Source organism: Rhagoletis zephyria, unplaced genomic scaffold (genome assembly GCF_001687245.7).
Source record: "Rhagoletis zephyria isolate East Lansing unplaced genomic scaffold, Rhagoletis_zephyria_1.1 Rzeph_scaffold_05595, whole genome shotgun sequence".
NCBI lineage: Eukaryota > Metazoa > Arthropoda > Insecta > Diptera > Tephritidae > Rhagoletis > Rhagoletis zephyria.
The window spans coordinates 15,109-41,414 of record NW_016162678.1 but is presented as its reverse complement, the minus strand read 5'-3'; the positions used below and the strand labels follow the sequence as shown (position 1 = coordinate 41,414).

Genomic DNA, 26,306 nt, shown 5'->3' with positions numbered 1-26,306 from the left:
TTACATGGTTGAATCGGTGTTGGCATATTTCGGCTAGGATGGGGGTAAGAACTATAAATATTGTTTGCATGACTTAGATTCGGCAGCGATGAGTTTGCTTGGTACTCTCTGTTGAAGTAGCTGTTTGTAGCTGAGGGACGGGCTCGTTCTGCCGCTGACGTACGACAATTTATATAAGGGCAGGCGGCTTGCTGCGCAATACAAGGCGGTGTACCAGCAGAGGTGGCGTTAGTCTTATGCATTTCGGTGACTGTAGTTTCCGAACCAGGTACATGGGCAAATTTGACGTAAGTGTTACATATATCTGAGGGCTTGACTTGTGCGTCGGCAACGGTGACGCCAGCGGAGTGAATAGTGAATGGGTAAATAGGGGGGCGTGTGATATATGTGTCGGCACAGACAACACTAGCAGAATGACCATCGTCAGAAGTGGGGTGTACGCCGGCAACAGTGGCGTCAATTGGTTTCTGCTGCTTTACACTTTGTTCCAAATTCTTGAAACTTGCTTGTAAATTCTTACCATTTCCCGAAGCTCGTTCATTTCCGCACCAGGTGCGACTACAGTGACGTCGCCTTCATCATCGCTGTGGGAGTCCATCTCTCCTTTATCTCCCGGTAAATTTGATGAATCCATTGAAGTTTTGCGGCTTCGTAAATTGTAATTTTCCATAAAGCGTAAATGGCGGAACAGCGGTTCTCGGAATAAATATTAAAAAANCTTACCATTTCCCGAAGCTCGTTCATTTCCGCACCAGGTGCGACTACAGTGACGTCGCCTTCATCATCGCTGTGGGAGTCCATCTCTCCTTTATCTCCCGGTAAATTTGATGAATCCATTGAAGTTTTGCGGCTTCGTAAATTGTAATTTTCCATAAAGCGTAAATGGCGGAACAGCGGTTCTCGGAATAAATATTAAAAAATGTTGTCGCTCCGTGTAAGAAAACAGGCGAATATATCAAAACATCTGACGTTTATTCAAATAGTTTAAATTTGCGAAATCAAAGTTACATAAATCGTTTAAATATCTGTAAAATATATTAAGTTTAATACCATTTTAAATTACATTATTTCCTCTTGTCTTACTTATTCGTCCTCTTACAACAGCTTTACTATGACAATGAGCAAGTTTTCAGTTTATCGAAAACTCTAGAACGTCGTTCAATATTAAAATCAGAGTTGCGCTTACAGAATTAAAAAGTGCGTACAAATTTTGACACGTTTTTGAACATACAAAAGTAACTGTCGTTTCATTAGTCTTAATCTGCAACATGTAGAAAGATGCATTAGCTTACTAAAAAGCAGATTTCGCTGTCTGTCGAAGGAAAGAGCCCTTTTCTACAGTCCACCAAAAGCAGGCCTCATAATCAACGCTTGCCTGGTTTTACACAACTACTTGATTCGTGCCATTCGATGAAATTTATTTGGAAGACTCTGATGAACCTGAAGAATGTGGTGATTGAAAATAATTCAACTTTTTATTTTACATTCGTATTTTTACTTATTTACATATATTAATAAATATGCATATGTATATTATATTTCAAATGTTAAATTCTTTTTAAAGGCAGTTTTTATCACAAAAAGTTTTGTTCATAAATTCATTGCATATCATATTTTCTTAAAGACTAAAAAATAAAAAATAAATCGAATTCTTTCATATTCGATATCTCATATTAGGCTCCAGAAGAAGTATAAAAATACACACATAGATTGCTATATTTCCAAGATAAGTATTTTTAAATGTAGTTTTTATCACAAGTAAGTTTTGTAAATAAATTCATTAAACAGGGAAATTCATATATTTTTAAAAAGCTAAAAAAAAAACATATTTTCATAGGCTGTAGAAAAAATAAAAATAGAATCGACTCCATATTTTCCTTAACTCTAAAAANGCTAAAAAAAAACATATTTTCATAGGCTCTAGAAAAAATAAAAATAGAATCGACTCCATATTTTCCTTAACTCTAAAAAAGTTTAAAAGTAAAAACGACTTCATGTTTTCTTAAATTCTAAATATTAAAAGTAAAACCGACTTCGTATTTTCTTAAACTCTAAAAATACTAAGAATAAAAAGGACTTCAAGTTTTCTTAAGCATTAGAGAAAGGTATAATAAAAATTGTCTAATACTTATGGACAAGGCTGTTTCTAAAATTAAAACATTCTCACGGCCGCCTCAAAATTTCAATTAAATGTTGTAGTTTTTCTACAATACATTCTTTCATTTGCGTGCCCACTATTATTGCCTCTGTCTGCTCCTTCACCGCTTAGATCTGTTCGCGTTTTAAATTATTGGCGATCTCCATTTCTCTTACCTTGATTTCCTCTAGCCTAAACAATTTTTCTAACTGAGGGTTTTCTACTTGCGCCTTTCTTTTTCGCCCTCTCGAACGAGCTGCTGCTGTGCTGCCTCTTATTGCTGCAGCAGTTGAGGTGCTCGCCCCCATCATTGGACACGTAGTTGCATCTTCCAATGTGGTTGCGGCTGCAGTACCATCTAACTCGCATTCAGCCACAACAACTTCGAATGTCTCCTCCACAATGTCAGCGAGATTGTGAGAAGCTTCTGCCATGTCGAGTGCTTCAAAGCCCACTTCGCCCGTTTCATCACCATCGACTGCCTGCACAGTTGTAATCTTAATTATGCGCTCTTCCAGCGGTGACAGTACTTTGGCCCGGCTCAAACCGTTTATACCACTTCTCTGCGCTGCCTGCCTTATCGCACTATATTTTGTGCGAGTATGAAGTCTGTTTGTAGGTATTAAAACAAAACATTAAAAAAATAACTTACCGTTTCACAGAACGAGAACTGACCCCCAGGTCTGGATTAATTAACCTTTCATAGATTTCTTTGTGGTCCTGTGTAATTGATTAAAATTTGAAAACGTTCGCCTTGATAACTAGGTTAAACTTTGTTTGTCCACTTACCGATTTGTCAACGCATTATACGAGTGTGGACCAATCCGTTTTTAGCACCATCCACCTATCGATAAATAAGTGTGCCAGCTGAAAAATTTATTTTTTTCTCTTGAGTTTCCATTCAGATACTAAATTTCGAATACTTATAACCAGGGACGTGAACCGGATGAAAAATTTGTTTGGTTCGGTTCAGCGGGTCGAACCATTTTTTGCACTTTTGGATTGGTTCGCCAAAGCGGTTTTTTTGGTCTTTGAACCGGGGTTTCGGTTCGGTTCAACGGTTCGAAAAACAAAAAAATTACGCGCAAGTTTAAGTGTCAAGTGTCAAGTGCAACAACGCACAAGGTTAAGGGTATGAGATGGGTTGCCTTTACATTTGATATTGTCACATGGTAAACCAACATGATGGGTATTACCATGTTTACCAAAAAGAAAAAAAAGTGAGTACATTTATCTATTGAAAATTGGTTGAGACGAACCTTTCAATATTTATAGAAAGTGGTTCGGTTTTCGGTTCGGATCAAACATTTGTGAAACATTTCGGTTTCGTAATGGTTCAGTTAATTAATAGAAAAGAGCGGTTTTCCGGTTCAAAACCGGTTCGGTTCAAAACCGGTTCACGTCCGTGCTTATAACTCTGGCCCCTATTATGAGTTGCATTCGATCTTCGACTGTGGTCGAAAGTGCTGTTTAAACGAATTTTCATTTGGTATTATGGCGCTCATTCGATGAAGAATAGCGCTATTGTGAATTTCGCTCGTTTAGGTTGTTCACAATAGTATATTTTTCACCGCGGAGAAGCTTTGTTTACAAATCGAGCAAACTAAATAATGTGGTTATACATATGGACATATGTAAATTTGTGCAAATTAAAATGAAATAAAAAAGAAAGCGAGTTTATAAAAACTTGGTAAAAAAAATTTTAATTAGTACAACGGAGTTCTGGTTGAACGATTCGTCAGAGGATGAGAGCTTAGAAAACTAAGTGCAGTCTTTCGAATATGTTTTGACATACAATATATATAAGAAATTTTGTGATCCAAATCTATTTAAAATATATTAAAACTAAACAACTCTATGATTTTGTTCTCAGAGATCGTGCCAACAGCGTATTGGCGATTTTCTTTCATAAGTAAAACTAGACTTTCGAGCTTATGTTTAGTATTCATTACGTTAAAACTGCATGAAATTAACAAAAAAATTTTAAAACTAGTTTCTAGCCGCCAAAAAGTGGAAAACAAATGCAAAATCATACATTTTTCACAATGTTCTAACACTTCGCTACACCAACGAAAGCAAAGTTCTGTTCAACAGAAAATTCGAAACTCTACGAAAATTTGGACACGCTTGCATAGCTCATATACGAATTTCACTTTCGATCTTCGATCTTCTGGAATTATTTTCAAGAGTATGTTATGTAGAATATATTACTTTAACGCCATTTTTAAAAAATCAAACTGTAAAACAGGAAATCTTAGTAAAATTTAATAATCCAGAATAACTACTTTATTAACATTTTTTAATNGTTGGACACGCTTCCATAGCTCATATACGAATTTCACTTTCGATCTTCGATCTTCTGGAATTATTTTCAAGAGTTCAAGAGTATGTTATGTAGAATATATTACTTTAACGCCATTTTTAAAAAATCAAACTGTAAAACAGGAAATCTTAGTAAAATTTAATAATCCAGAATAACTACTTTATTAACATTTTTTAATATAATCTATGAATGGCACACCTTCCTATACTACATTTTATAATATTAGAGATTTAAAATTATTAGAAAAAATATCACTGCCCTAAGATATGCGGTAAAGCAAATACATCGTGCAAAAGAAAAAAAACCATGCTCAATCATCAGTTTGACTCATTGGTGTTTTAGCTAGTTTTGGGATTACAGCGAGTGTGTATTTTTTCAGATCTGATAAAACACTACAGCAGCTCTTATTATAATATATTTTCTTTTGAAAAATACCCAACAGATATAGCAATTTTGACCATATACCTACGAAACTATGCATAATCACCAAAATCAGAAGTTCCTGAGACATGCCCATATGTGCTTTTATATACATATTTCCATAACAACTTCAAGATATCAAAATGCGTAGAACTCAATGTTAAAGCTAATCAAGTAGATAATGAGAAGGCATTTTTCATCATATATGCAATCTACAAGCAAATTGATAAGAAATGTATAATCCCTGCTGTAAGCCCGGGCCAGCCAACGCTAAGTCACCATGTACGTCTACAGCGACAATTGCACTAGTGCAAATGTCGACAAAGGTTTCTTTTTTGCAGGAGTACGAACTCGCCATAGGCAATTACTGTAGCGTTTTTGTGTGTAAATTGTCTACACTTTGTCAACAAGCACAACAGCTGTGCTTCTTGTGAAGGTGAACGTAAATAATTAATAAGTCACATACACATATACGTAAGTATGAGTAAACGAAAATATAATAGACAAATTAGAAAACAATCCGTATTATATAAAAACAGAGGCCGAATGCCCAAAAGTGATAATGAAAAGGACGCTAATATTTCTGAAATTGCAAATGAAATTTTTGAAAATGAAGGAGATTTATCTGAGTGTGGAAATAATTTTGGGACTCCAAAGTTAGCATTAGTGGACAAATTAAAAAAGTGGTACACAGGAACAGCTCCTTCTAGAGAATGTTTGTAAAAACTGCTTAAAATTTTGCATGACGAAGGCCTGGATGTTCCACTTTCAGCAGAAACTTTGTTGGGAAAAAGGGAGCAGATTATTCAGCCCTATTCTGAATAGAAACTTCCTAGGAATTTTTCCTCATTTTTCTTTCCTGCTATCATGCCCTATTCTCCTATTCTAAACGATCTTCGAAAAAGGGAAAATGTATTTCGCGAAAAAAGTAGGTATTGTAGGTATGTCAAAAAGTAGGAGAATTGATTTCGTTATTCTGGGACATGATTCAATAATACAAGGTTAGATAATTATTGACAGCCGCGGTTTGACGCTCCCTTACAAAAGTTTGCATTTACTAAGGATGGGCATGGGGAGGAATGAAATCCATTGCTGCGAAAATGGTAGTAGAAAAGTAAAAGTAAATTCTAATGTATTTGCAGGAAATCTGCCATTTCAAATGAAATATTGAACGAAATGTTAATATATCTACGTGAATTATGCAATTTTTGTGCTATTTAGCCGTATAAAAACTGCAGAAAGAGTCAAAATTAAAATAAAACTACTATGAGATTTTATGAAAACATCCAATTTAAAAAGAGTTTATGTTTTCATCAGTTAAATGTGCTTCATTTGCATATACAAATAAACATATTGCACAAAAGCTTATACTTCTATTTCACAGCAAAGCAACATTTTTTCCAAGTAAATTTGCAAAGAAGCAACACGGTGCCACTGCTAAGGGAGCGGTTCGAGAGAGACAACTGTCAGTTTATCGAACCTTGTATTATTGAATCATGATTCTGGGAGAATTTTCACTGGTATTTTAAAAGGGAACTGCTACAAAAATGTAAGTTAATTACAAATTAAAGGAAATTTGGTGTAATAAAACGTTTAAACCTTTCATTTAGATCCAAAAAAAACAAATAAGAAACAGGTAGAAATCTTAATGAGCCTAACGGAAGCTAGGTTATTTTGGTTTATTACATGAAAACCCGCGATTGAAATCAAAATATTTCAACTCACATGTGTAATTAAAGACTAAATTTTAATTTAGCACTAATATTTAAATTTCCGGAGCACTAGTTTATTAATAATGTGGCTTCCAAAATTCACAGTGGCAACTGTCTTAGCAAAGGGCAATCTTATCCTATTTGCCCACCTATTTCGAGTTATTACAAGAAAACGCGCGATCTATATTAAAATCTTTCAACTTACCCGTGTAGTTAAAAGATTGAGCTTTAATTTAAAACACTGATTTGAAATTTCCGCGCACTAATTTATTAACAACTTTAATCTGAAATACTCTTTTGTGTGAAACACACTTCTATGTGTAAAACACGCAAATTAAATGGCGGGAGTTAAGCTGTCAAAATAACTGTCGAACCGCTCTTCCAAAGTTCGAATTTCCTGCTCCCAAATTTTCGAGGAAATTGCTGCTTCCTGGCAGTTTCGAAAAGGAGGATTTTATTCTCGAGAAAAGTAAAATCCGCGAGAAATGAAATCCTCGTGAATATTCAGAATTGGGCTGATTGTCAGAAACGTATTTCCTGGAATTTACTGCCACATTGGAGTGGAAAACCAATTGAAGAAGATAGAAGAAGTGTTAAAAGACTATGGCGAAATCATAGTAGACACAAATATCGACGGAATTCCTCTTACAAAAGTTCTCGCATTCAGTTGTGGCCAATTCTTTTAAAAATCGTGAACATTCAAGAGAAACCCGTGGGAATTTATGTCGGAAATGCCAAACCAAGCAACGTCAATATTTTCTTCGAAGATTTTATTAAAGAAGTTCTTTTGCTGAAAAATGGTTTAATTTTAAAGAGAAAGGCGTCAATCTTGTTTTTCGCTGCACACAAGTTGCTACAAAATTTGGCAATGTACTTACGTACAACATTGCTAGTGGTAGTTTGATTTCCGACCATGACTTCACTGCAAGAAAATATCCAGATCATCAGTCAAAGCTGCAAAAGGGATAAAACTCCACTTGAAGAAATAGATTTTAATATGGTAACCCAAACACCTCTTGATAGTATGGTCTAGGTTTACTAAAAAATGCTTGTTCGAATACTACAAAGCCAGACGGAAAAAATACTCCAAAGAATAACATTTTGAAAATATCTTCAGGGCGTTTAAATTTAAGAAAAAATTTTCCAAAGGAGTTTCCAGAAAGCCCAGGTCTTTGGACGAAATATACCATTGGAAAGCGACTGAATTCCACCAATTTCTTGCTTACACAGGTCCCATTGTGCTTTTTAACAACGTACATGGAAATATTTATTATGCATTTTTACTATTGCACTGTGTTTATAGACTACTAAGCAATCCGTGGCATGTAAAGAAATATGTATCATAATATTGTATACAATTTTGTATATACTTTTAGGGTCGTTTCACTTTATCGTCTCGATATACGAGTTTTTGTTTTCCCACCGGCGCATTAATTTCTCGATTCGATAAATTGTTGCTCACTCGATGTATCCTTTAAAAATATGTACCCAGCTTTAAATTTTGGTTCATGATTCAAGGTTTTGGTTTTGCTAACAGCTGCTTTTGCTCTTTCTTTGCAAGGCGATTTTATACAACGTGGTAGCAGCAGCCCGAAAACAAAAACTACACTAACAAATTATACGCACATTGGCAATCAAAACAAAGCAAAAGTACAACAAACTGATCTGTTTGACAAACATGCCTTGAAATCAGCTGCTGCTGTAACACCACTTCACATGAGTTCGCTTTGTTTCTTTGCTTATGTGGCATCATCTTACAATTCCATAAGTATCGTAACTCTTCTTTTTACCGTTTTTTCTGGCAGGCTGTAGGTGTGTTTTTGGTTAGTGTATTGGTGTCTTTGGAGTGCAATGGGGTATAGTCGTAGGGCTGTGTACGCAGTTACAGTTGCACGGCTATACTCAATCCCGTCTCTTGCGTCCTCGTTCGCGCGCTCTGGGCAACGTGAGCAACCCATGTGCGAGATGCGGTAATCAATCCGAGTGGAGCCTTGGGTCACGGCAGAAAGAGAGGGAGCTTCGGTGGGGCCACTCCGACTTATTCGGTTTAAGGGCTCAGTGAAGTCTGCAGCGTCTGTTCACAAGTAGGTGCGGCTGCAAGCGGGTGTCTGTCTCGCTATATAAACGTGTATTTGGTTGTGAAACCACCCCCGTCCCAGCAATGGGTTGTGCGCTAGATTTTGGACCCGCCACGTAAAAACCCCTTCCAGTGAAGAAGCCACGGCACCTGGAATGTCCGGACCCTTAATGAGGAAGGTGCCTCTGCCCGGCTCGTTGATTTCCTCGTAAGAACAAAAGCTGACATCACCGCCATCTAAGACGGGACGGGGCGAGGCAAGCAATGCCTGAGGCCTTGCGACGTATACTACAGTTGCCATGTAAAGGAGCGCAAATTCGGTGTTGGATTTGTGGTGGGAGAGAGACTCCGTCGCCGAGTACTGTCGTTCACCCCAGTGGACGAGCGTCTAGCCATAATCCGAATCAAAGCGAGATTCTTCAACCTCTCGCTCATCTGCGCCCATGCCCCGACGAAAAAGAAGGATGAGGTATCTTGGAGCGCACGTACGAGCGCTGTCCCCGCCACGATATCAAAATCATGCTTGGCGACTTCAATGTAAGGGTGGGCAAGGAAGGAATCTTTGGAACCACCGTTCGAAAATTTAGGCTCCACGACGAAACGTTCGACAAAGGACTGAGGCTGATCGATTTCGCCGGGGCCCGAAACATGGTAGTATGCAGCACTAGGTTCAAGCATAAAAAGATTCATCAAGCTACGTGGCTGTCTCCGGATCGAAAAACGAGAAACCAAATCGATCATGTTGTGATAGACGGAAGGCATGCTTCAAGCGTTTTAGACGTACGTACACTATCGACTTGGACCACTATCTTGTTGCAGTCAATATACGGACCCGCCTCTGTGCAGCAAACAATGTGCGCCCAAATATGCAAGGAAGTCTTACCGTCGAAAAGCTGCAATCACAATAGACAGCCAATGCATTCGCTACTCAACTCTCGCACCTGCTCTCAGAGCGCACTCTTCAAAAAGTCGATATATGCGACCAGTGGAACCACATTTCCCGCTCATTATGTAGCGCCGCCGAAGTAGTCGGATTTTAGCGAGCCCGAAAGAAATACTGATACCATGAGGAGTGTCAGGAAGCTGCAGAGAAAAAGGACGCCGCCTACAGGGCTACGCTGCGATCGGGAGCAACGCGCGCTATGTGGGATCGCTTTAAGGATCTGAAGAGGGAAGCGAGACGTATTTGCCTCAATAAGAAGAGAGAGGCCGAAATGCGTGAGTGCGGAGAGCTTGAAATGCAGGCCGACAGGAAGAATGTGCGAAAATTTTACCAGAGAGTTAGGCGACTTACGGAAGGTTTCAAGACTGATTAGGCCTTAGAAGTGTGGCTTTCGCTCTGGAAAATCCACCATAGACCAGGTATTCACAATACGCCAAATCTTGGAAAAGACCCGCAAGAAAAGAATCGGCACTCACCACCTATTTGTCGACTTTAAAGCCGCTTTCGACAGCACTAAAAGGAGTTGCCTATATGCCGCTATGCCTGAATTTGGCATCCCCTCAAAACTCATACGGCTGTGTAAAATGACGTTGAGCAATACCACTAGCGGGGGTTCAGATAGGGCGAACCTCTTTCATGTGACTTCTTTAATCTTATGTTGGAGAAGATAATAAGAGCTGCAGAACTGAACCGCTCAGGAATAATTTACTACAAGAGCGTGAAATTGCTGGCTTATGCCGATGGCGTCGATATCATCGGTAACAAAAAGCGCGAAGTCTGTTCTGGCTTTTCCAAGTTGGATAAGGAAGCAAAGCGAATAGGTCTGGTGATAAACGAGGACAAGACGAAGTATCTCCTGTCAACAAACAAACAGTCAGCACATTCGCGCCTTGACACCCACGGCACTGTTGACAGTTCTAATATCGATTATAATGTCAGCATGGAAATCCAACGCAGAATCACTCTTGCCAACAAGTGCTACTTTGGACTGTGTAGGCGATTCAGGAGTAAAGCCCTCTCTCGACGTACGAAAACCATACTCTATAAGTCACTCATGAAGCCCGCCCGTCCTGTATATGGCACTGAAGCATGGACAATGACAACATCTGATCAGGCGGCTTTTGGAGTATTCGAGAGAAAGGTTTTGCGGAAGATTTACGGGCCTTACGCGTTGGCGACGGCGAGTACCGCAGACGATGGAACGATGAGCTGTATGAGCTTTACAACGACATGGACATAGTGCAGCGAATTAAAATACAGCGGCTCTGCTGGCTTAGTCATGTCGTTCGAATGGACACCGACGCTGCAGCTCTAAAAGTATTCAACTCGGAACCCGCTGGTGGTAGCAGAGGAAGAGGAAGGCCCCCACTGAGATGGAAAGATCAGGTGGAGGAGGACTTGGCTTCACTTGGCATTTCCAATCGGCGCTAGTTGGCACAGAAAACGACTGGCGTGCTTTGTTGAACTCGGCCAAAGTCGCTTAGGCGCTTACAGCGCCAAATATGAAGAAGAAGATTGGTGTCTTTGGTTCAGTGTGTTAGCAAAGAACGCAGATAACAAGAAGGGACAACTCGTTATAATTATGGCGAAAGTGCGCAACAGGGGCGTGCCTACTCTTTTCATCCAATCAAAAAACGCGCTAGGGCAAAAGAGAAGGCACGCCCCTGTTGCGCACTTTCGCTACAAGTATAACGAGTTGTCCATTCTTGTTATCTACGTTCTTTGGTGTTAGTGTATTTTGAATAAATTGTAATACAAATAAAAAAAATTGTAATAGAAATCAAAGAAATTGTAAAAGATAAGAGCACATGCCAAAAAAACAGGTGATCTCAGCTGTAGGCATTTTTTGGAAATCAGCTGATAGCCTTTTTACTTATGAAACTGTAGGATGTGTGGCATTGCCGACATTGCAGTTTTATGACCAATGTAGGGAATTTTTACTTTGGCGTTGTCATAATTTCGGAATAACAAATTTATTTTTACCGGTGAGTTGAGAAAACGAAAATGCTTATAACGCGATTTAAAGCGAGTAATAATTTATCTGTCCTGTTAGTAAAAGCAACTTTACCGCTTACATTAGAAAACGGCCCTTAGCTAACCAGATTTGATACGCTATAAAACAGTGTATAATACGTTCTTAAAAGTAAAAAATTTTATATAAAGACTGAAAGTTATTATACACTTAGACCCACTTGCGGAACAGTAGGTTATCTATTAAACTCGAAGTTTACCGGTTAAATTGATAAATTGGCTTACACAATCAATAAGGGTAATCATCAAACCTTATAAATGCATTGTAAACCGTATAAACTTATAATTGTGTAAACCTTATAAATGAACTGTCAAAATTTGTATGGAAACTCGTTAACACATTTCTGAAACATTTCTCAAGCGATTTCACTGAATAAACTTGATAAACTGAAGCCAATGCAACTCTGTCGCGCCTCTAGCTATGTTTTCTTGGGTAATAATCAGGATCCATATATAAATTTTACACGCAAATTCAACAACAACATGATCCTGAAATAGATCTGGTTCAATTTGTTATCCGTTCTGTTGGTTTTATTTCACTGATAATTTGGCCGCACAGTTTGGTAGCCGTGACAAATGAATTCATACACAAACGGACATTCTGCCATTGTTTCTTTTAACTTCAAATAAATCGCCTTTATTTATGTGTATATTTATTTATATAGAATTTTTTCCCATTTAGTGAGTTAGTTTCGATAATTTCTTTATCCTCGTGCTAGTAGTATAAAGTTAGTGATGCTGAGCTCGATAACCAAAGAAACCTCGACTATTGTCGCAAGTGTAAACTAAAAGAGGGTATGGGTCGTTCCTGTAACGTAAACTTATAAGACTATCTGCTTGATAAAGTTATCGGTTTAGATGATTACCACTAATGGTTATGAGTAAAATTAGATTGAAGTAATATTTACCCCAGCAATTTTCGAAGGTNAACAAATGACATTCTGCCATTGTTTCTTTTAACTTCAAATAAATCGCCTTTATTTATGTGTATATTTATTTATATAGAATTTTTTCCCATTTAGTGAGTTAGTTTCGATAATTTCTTTATCCTCGTGCTAGTAGTATAAAGTTAGTGATGCTGAGCTCGATAACCAAAGAAACCTCGACTATTGTCGCAAGTGTAAACTAAAAGAGGGTATGGGTCGTTCCTGTAACGTAAACTTATAAGACTATCTGCTTGATAAAGTTATCGGTTTAGATGATTACCGCTAATGGTTATGAGTAAAATTAGATTGAAGTAATATTTACCCCAGCAATTTTCGAAGGTTAACCTGCTAACTCTATAATGAATAAATATGTACATAAGTATGTACCCTGCAAAAAATGCGACTAATCCGGGGTGACTCCGGGAGCAATCGCAAAGGAACATGCGACTAATACCATTTTTGATCTCTTAATATGGAATGAACTGTTCGCGGTTGTTCGAGCATGTCCCATGAAGAGACTAATTGTTCCCCTTTATACCCGAACAGGTACAAAAAGCGACTAGTCACTTTAAAAAAATTAAAATAAAAATTTGCGCCAGCCGCTATTTGAACCAGGGTGCGCGGGATTGTTAAGCGAATACTCTCTCTAAGTGCCAACGCCGCACATGAAATTTCATTGACTAAGTGCGTACCCGTTAGAGATGAGTCGGGGACTAATTTATCTCCAATTATACCCGTAAAGAATGAGTCGAGACTAATTGATCTTCAATAGTAACCGTATGAGACTAGTTGCGACTAATTAATGCCCAATTGTACCCGATTGAGAGTAACCTCGGAATACTCTCTTTAGAGATTAGTTTCACAATTTTTTGCAGGGTATGAATGTGTGTATATATGTATGTATCGTCACCTGAAATTCAAAAAGGCGTAACAAATATCATCGCTGAAATGCACAAAGTCATAACTAAAAAAAATTCAAAATTCACTTTCATTCATGGGTTTCTTCGAATTACAACTCCCATCAGTTTATGAAAAAAAATATATATATTAGTCACGACTTTTCCCATTTCGTTTACGATGTTNTTCATTCATGGGTTTCTTCGAATTACAACTCCCATCAGTTTATGAAAAAAATATATATATTAGTCACGACTTTTCCCATTTCGTTTACGATGTTGTTACGTCTTTTTGCATTTCAACTAATCGCTTTCAACAAAGTTGGTCGCCAGCCAACATTTAACCTTCAACCTTTTTTACGTGCAACCCTGCGAACGAAAAAGTTGACGTCAAAATCGAACTGGTGCGAACGGCCTTTATGTAGTATGTACATATATCCAGACCAGTGTTGCGAGGTTGCCGATTTGGTCGTCATTTTGAAGATTTTTACTGCCATGACGATTTGACGATTTTTGTGACCCAATGACGATTTTTCTTTATGTGGAAATTCTGCTGGTTCTCAACTTTGAAGTTAGTTACACAGACATCTAAAAATTGCAGTGTAAACACTTGTTGAGAGTTTACCATTGTTTCGAATACATAATTGTCGTATCGAAATTATATCATGTGGCAGCACTAATAGCAGTTATTAGAGCTGGGATACTATCGATAGTATCGATAGTTGAAAACTGTTGCCACTATCGATAGTTTTTGAAAGTCAGCGATGCCGGTTTTACATTACATTAATTTTTTTTATGCAAGAAGATTCACAACACAGTCGGCAAAGAAAATGTAAGTCATTGAAGTTTTTAGCAACTATAAGCTTACACCGAGTTATAGAAAAATTTAATAAACTAAAAAACTGCTTACACAAAATTTGTATCGAAATTCGAATTAAAAAGCTTGGAATTTTAATGAGTTTTTAGTTTTTTATGTCTTCTACAACTTCTATAAAAAATTAGTAGACACTAAACAAAAAAAAGAAAGTTAAAACTGCTAAAAATGTTGTGGTGCTATTATTTTGACCAGTACTATATTCGTTTCCTTATATGGTAAAATGCTAATAATTTCCCTTGCTCAGATTTTGATATGCGCCTCCGTATTTGATCTCAGTTGAACTTTTATAAGTATGAGTTGTCAATTTAAACAGATATCTTTTGTGTTTTGTAGTATTAGAAATGTAGTATTATAGCCAGTTTCACTTCTTTGTACTTCAAAAGGGGCAAACAAAATCCGAATTTAATTTCTCCATATAAAAAATAAATTCAGATTTTGCCTATCGCTATCCAAGTGTGCGTATATAAATATAAGTATAATAAATTCTGACGCATAAATTAATAAGTTTATTTTATTATTATAAGAAGTTATTTTTGATATACTCAAATTTAAAAATAATTTATATAATCTCTTCAATTTACAAAGTGATTTATAAATTTATTAATTATTAATTTTCAAACAATTGAGCATTTCAATTAAATGTCTTTCACGACGATAGTACTATCCATTCAACTATCGTTTCGAAAACTATCGAGTGGCGGTACTATCGATAGTATGCCAGCTCTAGCAGTTATCGATAAGTAGTCCTCTTCTTTGTTTCATAACTATTTGTGTAATTTTTGGCGGTCAAATTCGTAATTTTTGCGCTGTGACGTTTTGTACTAGCACATATTGGCGCAGTGAAATAAGGCCCGCGGGCTATTTCACTTTCGAAATGGAAATAAGGTCCACCGGAAAAAGGCATAATTAATTTGAATTTCTAAAGGGAAACAAATATTTAATTTAATGTAATCATCAAATTAGGTTTAATTTAGTATTGGAATAAAACACGGGGGTTTTGGATGCATTCTAAAATGTAAACAAGAGCCTTTCCCTGTTTTCGGGAATAAAGCCCCATTTCAAAAGGAAATAAAACCTGCGGGAGCCCCCCACTAGAAAGGGGACAGTCCCCCCTTTCTAAAAAGGCACACCCCCCTTGGGCTCCTCCCACAGGCCCCTAGGGAACTGTTTTAAAAAAGGGGAAACGGAATTTTCTTAGGCAAACTGAGCAGTTTGAAGTGGAATATGACCCAACTAACAGAAACAGTGGGATTTTTTAATAAAAGAAATTATGCCAAATTAGATATCGGGTGATTTTGAATAAAGAATAAAAAAGTTAATTAAAAATATAAAAAACAAGTTTTTACAAAAAAAAATTTTCTTTTTAATAAATGTAGTTTTGCGTAGAATTCATTTCTGCGTAGGCGGCCTTCAGCCGCACTTACGGATTATAACCCTCAGGTAGTAGAATTCTCCTTTCTGTGTTTCCAAAGAAGGGGGCTGAACACCTGTTGCAGAGAACACCTTTCTGCGTAGGCGGCCTTCGGCCGCACTTAGGGATTATAACCCTTAGGCAGTAGAATTCTCCTTTCTGGTTTGCGAAGAAAAGGAGCTGAACACCTTTTGCAGAGAACACCTTTGTATATTTTAATGCTTACTGGGTTATATCCTATCTTCTTTTGCTAACGCCGGGCGCCTAAATTCATGCTATGTACTGCTGTATGTGCAAAAATTTCCTTATGCAATTTATTTTGAAGTTTGACAGCTGAACTCCGCCATTTAATTTGCATATGCAACCAAAGAGAGACTCCGTCGCCGAGTACTGTCGTCTAGCCACAATCCGCATCAAAGCAAGATTCTTCAACATCTCGCTTATCTGCGCCCATGCCCCGACGGAAGAGAAGGATGAGGTATCCAAGGATCTCTTCTATGAGCGCTTGGAGCGCACGTACGAGCGCTGCCCCCGTCATGATATCAAAATCGTGCTTGGCGACTTCAATGCCAGGGTGGGCAAGGAAGGGAACTTTGGAACCACCGTCGGAAAATTCAGTCTCCACGACGAAACGTCCGAGAGTTAGGCGACTTACGGAAGGTTTAAAGACCAGGGCGCACTCCTGTAAGAACAATAATGGCAACCTAGTAACTGATGTCCAGAGCGTACTTAAATTATGGAGAGAACACTTTNCGTTTTGTGTGAAAGACTGAAGCCCACCGTATTCACAACACGCCAAATCTTGGAAAAGACCCGCGAGCAAAGGATCGACACTCACCACCTATTTGTCGACTATAAAGCCGCTTTTGTCAGCACTAAAAGGAGTTGCCTATACGCCGCTATGTCTGAATTTGACATCCCCTCAAAACTCATAGGCCGTGTAAAATGACGTTGAGCAATACCACCAGCTCCGTCAGAATTGGAAAAGACCTCTCCGAGGCGTTCGCGAAAAAACGGGGTTTCCGACAGGGCGACTCCCTTTCATGTGACTTCTTTAATCTGATATTGGAGAAGATAATAAGAGCAGCAGAACTGAACCGCTCAGGAACAATTTACTACAAGAGCGTGCAATTGCTGGCTTATGCCGATGACATCGACATCATCGGTAACAAAAATCGCGAAGTCTGTTCTGCCTTTTCCAAGTTGGATAGGGAAGCAAAGCGAATGGGTCTGGTGGTAAACGAGGACAAGATGAAGTATCTCCTGTCATCAAACAAACAGTCAGCACATTCGCGCCTTCGCACCCACGTCACTGTTGGCAGTCACAATTTCGAGAAAGTAGAGAATTTCGTTTTACTTGGGAACCAGCATTAACACCGATAATAATGTCAGCATTGAAATCCAACGTAGAATCACTCTTGCCAACAAGTGCTACTTTGGACTGAGTAGGCAATTCACGAGTTAAGTCCTCTCTCGGCGTACGCAAACCACGCTCTATAAGTCACACATCATGCCCGTGCTGGTATATGGCGCAGAAGCATGGACAATGACAACATCCGATGAGGCGGCTCTTGGGGTGTTTGAGAGAAAGATTTTGCGGAAGATTTACGGTCCTTTACGCGTTGGCGACGGCGAGTACCGCAGACGATGGAACGATGAGCTGTANATGTCGTTCGAATGGACACCGACGCTCCAGCTCTGAAAGTTTTCAACTCGGAACCCGCTGGTGGTAGCAGAGGAAAAGGGAGGCCCCACTGCGATGGAAAGATCAGGTGGAGAAGGACTTGGCTTCACTTGGCCTTTCCAATTGGCGTCAGTTGGCGCAGAGGATAAACGACTGGCGTGCTTTGCTGAACTCGGCCACAATCGCTTAGGCGGTTACACCGCCAAAGAAGAAGAAGAAGAAGAAGATTAATTGGTTAATATTAAAGTCGTAAAGCAAGTTATAACTAATCGAGTAAAGTTTAAAGTGAAGGGGAATACAAAAATGTATTGGTGAAGTGGCTGCTTTAAGGAGAATAGGAGTGATGAATGTACGCTAATTTCCGAATTTTACAAAAAAGGGCATATTTCAAACCCAATTTGTAAATAAATTAGTGACCAAAATTTACAAAAGGGAGTGTTAAAATAATGCGTAGACCCTTGACTACAAGTGTGTGGAATTGTTTTTGGATCGGGCCACCCCTTAGGACGGAATAGCCCTAAATAGTTGTGAGCGCTAACTTTTTTCTTTTTTGCATTAATTTTTTTCTTTAAATTTTCAAGTTATTTGATTTAAAAATAAATATCTTTTAGTTTCATTCAATATTTAGAAACTTGTTTAATTAATTTTTTGCTTTTCTTAAATAAATTTTCAGTTTTTTGTATTAATTTTTTTCGTTTAGTTTTTGGAAAATATATTGCTAAAAGGTATATAGAATAACGCTTAGACCTCCCCCTTAATTGATCTTTCAATTCGTCNGTTAATTTTTTTCTTTAAATTTTCAAGTTATTTGATTTAAAAATAAATATCTTTTAATTTCATTCAATATTTAGAAACTTGTTTAATTAATTTTTTGCTTTTCTTAAATTAATTTTCAGTTTTTTGTATTAATTTTTTTCGTTTAGTTTTTGGAAAATATATTGCTAAAAGATATATAGAATAACGCTTAGACCTCCCCCTTAATTGATCTTTCAATTCGTCATTCGAAATACTGAAAAGAGCTTTCAAGATTCTTGCCTTAATAGAGACTTTTGGGTAATTCCATTGAAAGAACGACATTGAGGAAAACGACATAAATTTAATTATCTCTATTTCAGTAGTAACCTCTTTTAAATTAGTACATTTTATTAACCTGTTATAAAATATTAAAAAAAAATTAAAAGAAGCCGTAATTTTTGTCTATGGAAACTTTTGTTTCATGCATAATTACTTTACACCAGTCACATGGAGATGTCCCACCAGTCACAACTTTAAATATTTTTTAATATTTCTATGAAGAATATATAAACCTCATTTTTATTGCAAACAAAAGCGTATAATTTATATTTTACAACACAAATACAGCGTTCGTGAAAATTAAGTGTTTTGGCTAAAATCCATCTTTGAGTTCACAAGGGTAAAATTGTTTTATTTTTAGTGTCCCACCAGTCACATTCATTCAAATGATAGTTACATAAAACTTAGAAATCGCTTGGTACTTTTGTTAAAACAATTTAATACATTAGTTATCGTACTATGTTAAAAAATATCTTTCGCTATTGTATAAGTTCCGACGGCATAGTTAAAATTCACAATTACTCACATTCTGGAGTAAAATGTCCCACTAGTCACAATGGAATTACCCTTTTGTCTTTCGAAAGACTGTGGTGAGATGAAAGGCAGATGCAAGAATTGGCCTGTTAGTTGTTTTCTTTGTCTGTTTGCAGTTTCTAAAAACTAAATTAAATAAAAAACAAATTAGTTCCCTTTTAAAAATAATAGAATCTACAAAAAATTTTATCAAAAAAATAAAAAACAAAATGAAATAAAAGTTTCCAAAAATTTAACAAAAAAATAAAATAATTAATAAAAAAAGGAAAAGGAAAGGAAAGGATAATTTTCTGCAGTAGGGCTCGAACTCGGATCTCTCGATGGTACGCCAGTGCTCTACTCACTAGGCCATTGTGACTGTTTACGTAGTGTGCGCAAAATGATATAAATACTTATTTTTATATTTGATTTCAAACTCGACGAAAAAAGTGAGTGATGCCACAAAAAGAAGGACCGCAACTTGGCCCATACTTAAATTTCATGAGGCCTTATCTTTTAACTCTGAGAGGAAACATTAATTAACATAATTAACGATCATTAGTTAAGTGCCCGTTAGAGCTATTTTAATGAATGTTTCTGAGTGCGGCTGTAAGTTGTTTAGCAAAACTTGTAAGTATGAACAGTTTTTAATGCACAAAGTTAAGTTGAAGTTTGAAAAAAAAGAAGATGAAAATGTGATTTTATTGCAATTAAAACAATTTTTGTGAAGAGTAATGCGAGTTTTAAAAATTCGTAAAAAAGTTAAACTATTTATTTTTTACGCATTGCATACAGAAGTTAGAATAGATTGCAAAAAAAAAAACAAAAAGAGCTTCCTGATTCTATTTATTAATTTGCTTGATACGTAGACGATTTTTACAAGCAAATGACTATTTTTGAGAACCCGACTCGCCGATTTATTGCCGCAGTGAGAAATCGGCAACATCATTTTTTATGTCATTCTAGGAATATGTTATCAAAAATTCCCAAACTGATGAACTACGCTTCAACAGGATTCTTCAAAAATAAATGAACTATAAAAAATAAAATTTTTCCAAGAAATCATTATTCAAATATCGCCTTTAGCTATCAGCCCTATCCCTGAATCCATCGTATGTCGAATACGAAAGAATTGCTATCACTGAATCCATGTGAACTCGAAAAAAGTGCTGCCAAACTCAAATGTAAATTTTCGGCCATTCGAAATCAGCTGTTGTGAAGTAAACAAAGCGTTTGAGCAAAATTATCATGCTGTAAAACTTCTTAAACTAATATTTTGTTAAAATGGATACCGTAGCTTGTGCGATCGNTGTTTAAGCAAAATTATAACTATTTTATCATGTTGTAAAACTTCTTAAACAAACATTTGGCTAAAATGGACACCTCTTAGATATATCCTCCAAGCGGGTGCCGACTGGGCAATGGGCATCGCTGCTTGCACCGCTGCTACGCCGCAGTGGTGGAAGTAGGCGGTGCCTAGCTAAGGCCGAGGTATAAACTCTCCTGTCTCTTCTTGGCTCGACCAATGGGGGCTGGGGGGCATACTTAGGCTATTTATAGGGGGTACCCGGCGGTAGGTATAAAACGCCCCCCTAATCTAGGATGTCATGCGTCACCGTGCCTATTGGATGGTTTGCAGTCTTCCGACTGTATTTTAACGGCGCCTCCCGGATACCTGTCCGCCTCCGGGAGTAACGGTGGACTTACTGTAGCATGGGGCTCTGCTGTGGCCGACCGTTCTTTCCCCTTACCTTTATACACGGTCGCCGAACGGTTTCGGCTCAGTAGGTGACAAAATAACCAGATGAGTATGAATACGAATAATGAGGCCCCGGGTCCCTGCACGGTAAAAATGCCGCCGACGGACACGGTGTTATAAATAGTCAAGAGATATCCTCGGTAGCCGCTGGATCGGTCTCGAAGAGGCCTTCACGGTCACTTAAATCGTACATTGAGCCCAGGGTTGGTAGCTGCAAACCCTCGGGCGGTAGCGAGCGACTGGCGTCTGGGATGCCAACAGAGCCTACACGGCCGATGAACCTCTCGTGCCAGGCGTCCTCATCAAGAGGGGCAATGAGCACACCCCTTTAGGGAAGCTCTATAGCAGCTCCGGTTGGGGGCGTTACTGGCACCTGGGAGCCCTGCATGGGCAATAGGAATGCCAACCACAAGCCCCCCTGTGGGGTCACAGTTGGAGAAGCAGTACCCTCGTCCCAGTAGTTCAGGGACAATTAAGTGGGTACGCCAAGCAGTGCGAGCGAAGCGGCTCAGGAGAGCCGCTTCCATGCTGCTGAAGAAATTCGGGGACAATCCGGTTCCCGAGAATATGAGGGATGTGCTTGAGAGGGCAATGGGCATTCTCTCTGAAAGCCGGGAACGGAGTCAGGGGAAGGGTGTCTTAAATAACCCTGAACCCACTCCCTCAGCTTCCAGGGAACTGGCCCCCAAAAGGCAGCTATCGGCAGATGATGCCGACGGCCCATCGAAGAGGCCTAAAACCTCTAACAAGAAGAGCCCGCCAAACCCTTCACGGGTGCCTCGGGCATTTAATGATGTGGCAAAAGACCATTTGGTTCTGGCTGTAATGGACAGGGGGAACCCGGAGGGAAACCTGACGGCCGAGAATTGGAGGACTGTCCTTGTAGGTCTCTGCCGGGTATATAAGGATATTCTCCAAAGGAATCCTGGCCCTGCTCCTGTCATTCGCGACGCAGGCCCATACCAAGGCCGTATTAAATTGGTAGCGTGCGCCGACGAAAGGTCGGCTCGGCTCTATAAGGAGGCCATATATTCGCTTGGGGAACTGTGGCCCGGCGCTGACCTAGTGGCAGTGCATAAGGATGAAATCCCTTGTAGGCCGCGAGCCAGGGCATGGGTCCCGGAGGAACCCGCTAGTCCGCAGGGGATTCTGGAGATTATCCAGATCTCCAACGATACACTACCAGCCCTTGATTGGAGAGTAGTGAAGATCAGTGAGGTTAGGGAACAGCAGCGTTATATTACCCTGGTAATAACCGACGAATCTCTTCCGATCCTCGCTGACTGTAATGGAGTCATCAGCTACAGCTTCTACTCCATCACTCTCAAACCCCAGAAAGGGAATGAGGGTAAAATTCCTGAACTGGGAAGCACCGCGAGTGAACCCGATAATCTGCCACCTGAAAAAGGCCTTATTTCGAGTAGGGCAGAAAACGCCTCGAGCGGTCCTGCCTCCAGCCAAGAAGTCCAGGAGGGTCCCGTGGTCACTCGTCTGACGGAGGAATAAGACTCGGCATGAGAATCGGAAAGCGATACGCAATCCGCTTCTGGAGACGGGTCTGATTTTGGCCAATGGACGAGGGATTTCGAGAACCTGTTCCTGGCATCGGAGACGAGGACGCCAATGATACTCTGGTAGAAAGGTCCAAAGGGACCGCGCCAGGAGCCATGGTGGCGACAACCCCTCAAAGGCTGTGGATGAAGGTCCTACAAATTAACCTTCACCACTCCAAAGCAGCCTCCGCAGCTCTGCTCCTGCTCCTTGGTGACAAAGGGGAGGAGCTAATTTTTGTCCAAGAGCCCTAGGTTGTAAAAAACAGGGTCTGCGGACTTAACTCTGATGCTTACCACATTGTGTCGGCCCCAGTGGCAGGTAAGATCAGAGTATGTATATTAATCAAGAAAACTATTTCTTATAATTTACTCACTCATTTTAGCGATGAAAACACGGTGAGCATCATTGTGGAGGGCACATCCACCAAACTCTGGCTGGCCTCAACCTATATGGCTCACGATCGCCAGGACTGCCCCCCTGCTAGGTTACTGGACGTGGTGAAAGAGGCCAATTTAAGGAAGTTTCACGTCGTGGTAGGAGCCGATGCAAACGCGCACCACTCGTTATGGGGTTCTACCACCATCAACCCAAGAGGTGAGTTACTACCTGACTTCATACTATCTTATGATGTAGCTATTTGTAATATTGGTAGTTGACCCACCTTTGTTACCTCAAACAGGGAGGAGGTACTAGATATTACCTTAACGTCTAACTTTTTCTTGGAGAGTATTAAGGAATGGCATGTACTAAACGACCATTCATTCTCTGATCATATGTACCTATCATTCGAAAACTCTCTTCGGAATCTCTGGCTCCGGTTCTGTATAGAAACAAGAGACGTACCGACTTGACTGTGTTTAGGAGGGTACTATCGGAGTCTCTGCTCAATGACGCTTCTCTCAGTAGGCTCGGCTTACTGTTACCATCTGATGAAGCGGAGCCTCTGTTCGCAAACCATGCTTCTCTCGGTGAGTTAAGCTCATCGGAACAAATTGAAGAAGCCGTAGNACTCTCTTCGGAATCTCTGGCTCCGGTTCTGTATAGAAACAAGAGACGTACCGACTTGACTGTGTTTAGGAGGGTACTATCGGAGTCTCTGCTCAATGACGCTTCTCTCAGTAGGCTCGGCTTACTGTTACCATCTGATGAAGCGGAGCCTCTGTTCGCAAACCATGCTTCTCTCGGTGAGTTAAGCTCATCGGAACAAATTGAAGAAGCCGTAGATTGCATCACCAATGCCTGTAATATGGCCTTAACTGCGTCCTGTCCAATTGTACTTCCGAGAGGAAAGAGGAAGCCACACTGGTGGACCAAAGAAATTGCCTCTTTGAGGAAGGAAAGCAGGAAGCTCTTCAACGCTGCAAAGTGTAATGGTTCTTGGTCTGCTTACAAAGCAGCCTTGAAGAAATTTAAGAATGCCACCAGGAAAGCCCAAAGGGACTCCTGGAAGGATTATTGTGATAGCATAGAAGAACAATCGGAGGGTAATCGCTTGCGAAAAGTGCTTGCCAAAAATCCGACGAACCCAATGTTTATTCAGAAGGCGAATGGCGACTGGACATCATCCCAAGAGGAGATGCTTGAGGNGAGGAAGGAAAGCAGGAAGCTCTTCAACACTGCAAAGTGTAATGGTTCTTGGTCTGCTTACAAAGCAGCCTTGAAGAAATTTAAGAATGCCACCAGGAAAGCCCAAAGGGACTCCTGGAAGGATTATTGTGATAGCATAGAAGAACAATCGGAGGGTAATCGCTTGCGAAAAGTGCTTGCCAAAAATCCGACGAACCCAATGTTTATTCAGAAGGCGAATGGCGACTGGACATCATCCCAAGAGGAGATGCTTGAGGTTCTGATGAACGCCCACTTTCCAGGGTGTACTGAGGAGCCTGGCGTTGCTCGCACTATTTCTGGACGCTCCTTAGAATACATAGATTTTATTAATGTAGAAAAGGTAGATTGGGCCATAAGGTCCTTCCAGCCCTACAATTCTCCAGGCATGGACGGCATCTTCCCTGCCGAACTTCAAGCAACGTCTGATACTCCTTGTCCGATGCGATGGACACTGGCGAAGGTTGTGTTCATTCCCAACGGCGGTAGACCATCCCACGTGAAGCCAAGTGACTTTCGACCGATTAGCCTTACATCTTTCTTCCTGAAGGTTCTGGAAAGACTACTGGACGTGAAGATCCGACAAGAAATTGAATTAAGTAAATTATCTAGCTGTCAGCATGCCTATTGGAAAAGCAGGTCTGTAGATACAGCTTTGCATAGTATTGTCAGCACCATTGAAAAGGCAATAGCGCTTAAGGAATATGCATTAGGCGTATTCCTTGATATCGAGGGTGCATTCAATAATGTTCTCCCAGAAGCTGTTCACCGAAGCTAACCACGTAGTTATGGCTATAGAGTTGGTTATCCCGATAACCCACTTGATTTAGCGTAATTTCGCCATATAAAAATGACAGCACTTAACCATTTCACTGAGATGGTTAAAAGCTAACCAACTCGAAACCACGTCGAAAGTCTGANTCCGCGCCCTAACAAACCGCGGCACCCCGCAAGGCGGTGTCCTCTCCCCACTCCTGTGGAATCTTACGGTGAATACTCTGCAGTCGCAGCTGCAGAGCACAGGCTGTCAGGTAGTTGCCTACGCTGATGATCTGGCGCTGACGGCGGTAGGTAAGCACCCCCAAGTTCTATATGACCTGGTCCAGGGCGCCTTATACCATGTCCCCACCGAAGCTAACCACGTAGTTATGGCTATAGAGTTGGTTATCCCGATAACCCACTTGATTTAGCGTAATTTCGCCATATAAAAATGACAGCACTTAACCATTTCACTGAGATGGTTAAAAGCTAACCAACTCGAAACCACGTCGAAAGTCTGATACAACCCAGTGTTTGCCCGCCATCTGTGGGTACTAGTGTTTGGACTCGACTAAAATCAATTAGATTTACTCCGATTTAAAAAAAAAATTGAAATCTACTCCTCTACTCCGCTTGACTTCAAATCTATTCCGTTTTTTTCATTCATGCTATGCCCCTATTGGTGGCGTTTTTTGAGTGTTCACCACCGGTTTCAGTTAAAAAATTGAAAGTTAGCCAAATCTCACTGTTAAAAAGTAACTCTTTCATAGCAATGCGTCAATAAAGTAACATCGTTATTCTTTGATGTATGGATGCACAAATTGGCGGATGCAGAACTTTACTTAAGTTGTTAAAAAATATATGAGGAATGAAATTTATATAAAGTAGAAAAGGTTTGCTTTTTAAAAAATTAAGTGTTAATACGTTCTACTATATTTAAAATGCTAAAAATTACCTAAATATGTAATATATTATCCTTATATTGCCTCGCGTTCTTATTTTGCATGAGTAGAAAATATTTTAGTCAAACAGTTAATGTCAGAAACAAAAATAAAAAATTCAATCTAGTACGGAAAATTTGTTTTTGCTCCGATTTTTGCAGTAATTTAGTCCTGAATCGATTTTTGGGCCGAACACTGTTCTTTACATTTGTACTGTTTTATAAACCTCAAACCGCAGTGTGGACAGCAATAGTTAGTGATGTGGTTAAGTTCGATTTGAGATGGTTAACTTTTTGGTGGGGACATGGTATTACGCGTTGTGGAAACCTGATCCAAGGAATCTGGTCCAAGGCGCCTTACGCGTTGTGGAAACCTGGTCCAAGGAATCTGGCCTTGGCGTTAATCCAGGGAAAACAGTCATGGTTCTTTTCACAAAGAAAATTAAAACGGTCCAGATGCAACTTCCTTCCTTGAACCGTGTTACGCTGGCCCTCTCGGAGGAAGTTAGATACCTGGGCGTTGTATTGGACAGAAAGCTAACTTGGCGGCGCAATGTTGAAGAGCGTTGCAAGAAGGCTATAACTGCCCTGTATGCCTGTAAATCAGTAATAGGAAAAAAGTGGGGCTTGAAGCCGCCCATTGTGAACTGGATGTACACAGTAGT

The 26,306-nt window shown here is 39.6% G+C and overlaps 2 protein-coding genes across 2 annotated transcripts; one reads left to right on the top strand and one right to left on the bottom strand.

The window, feature by feature from the left end:
* Positions 1-729: 729 nt before the first annotated feature.
* LOC108372275 (uncharacterized) lies at positions 730-3,105 on the bottom strand. The gene is made up of 2 exons (XM_017627924.1): positions 2,314-3,105; positions 730-1,440 (listed from the first exon to the last, which is right to left on the bottom strand). The coding sequence occupies exons 1-2, from the start codon at positions 2,569-2,571 to the stop codon at positions 1,390-1,392; spliced, it is 309 nt and encodes a 102-aa protein (XP_017483413.1). The 5' UTR covers positions 2,572-3,105; the 3' UTR covers positions 730-1,389.
* Positions 3,106-23,583: 20,478 nt separating this feature from the next.
* On the top strand, positions 23,584-24,720 carry LOC108372274 (RNA-directed DNA polymerase from mobile element jockey-like). Its single transcript, XM_017627922.1, has one exon. The coding sequence runs from the start codon at positions 23,584-23,586 to the stop codon at positions 24,718-24,720; it is 1,137 nt and encodes a 378-aa protein (XP_017483411.1).
* Positions 24,721-26,306: the final 1,586 nt, after the last annotated feature.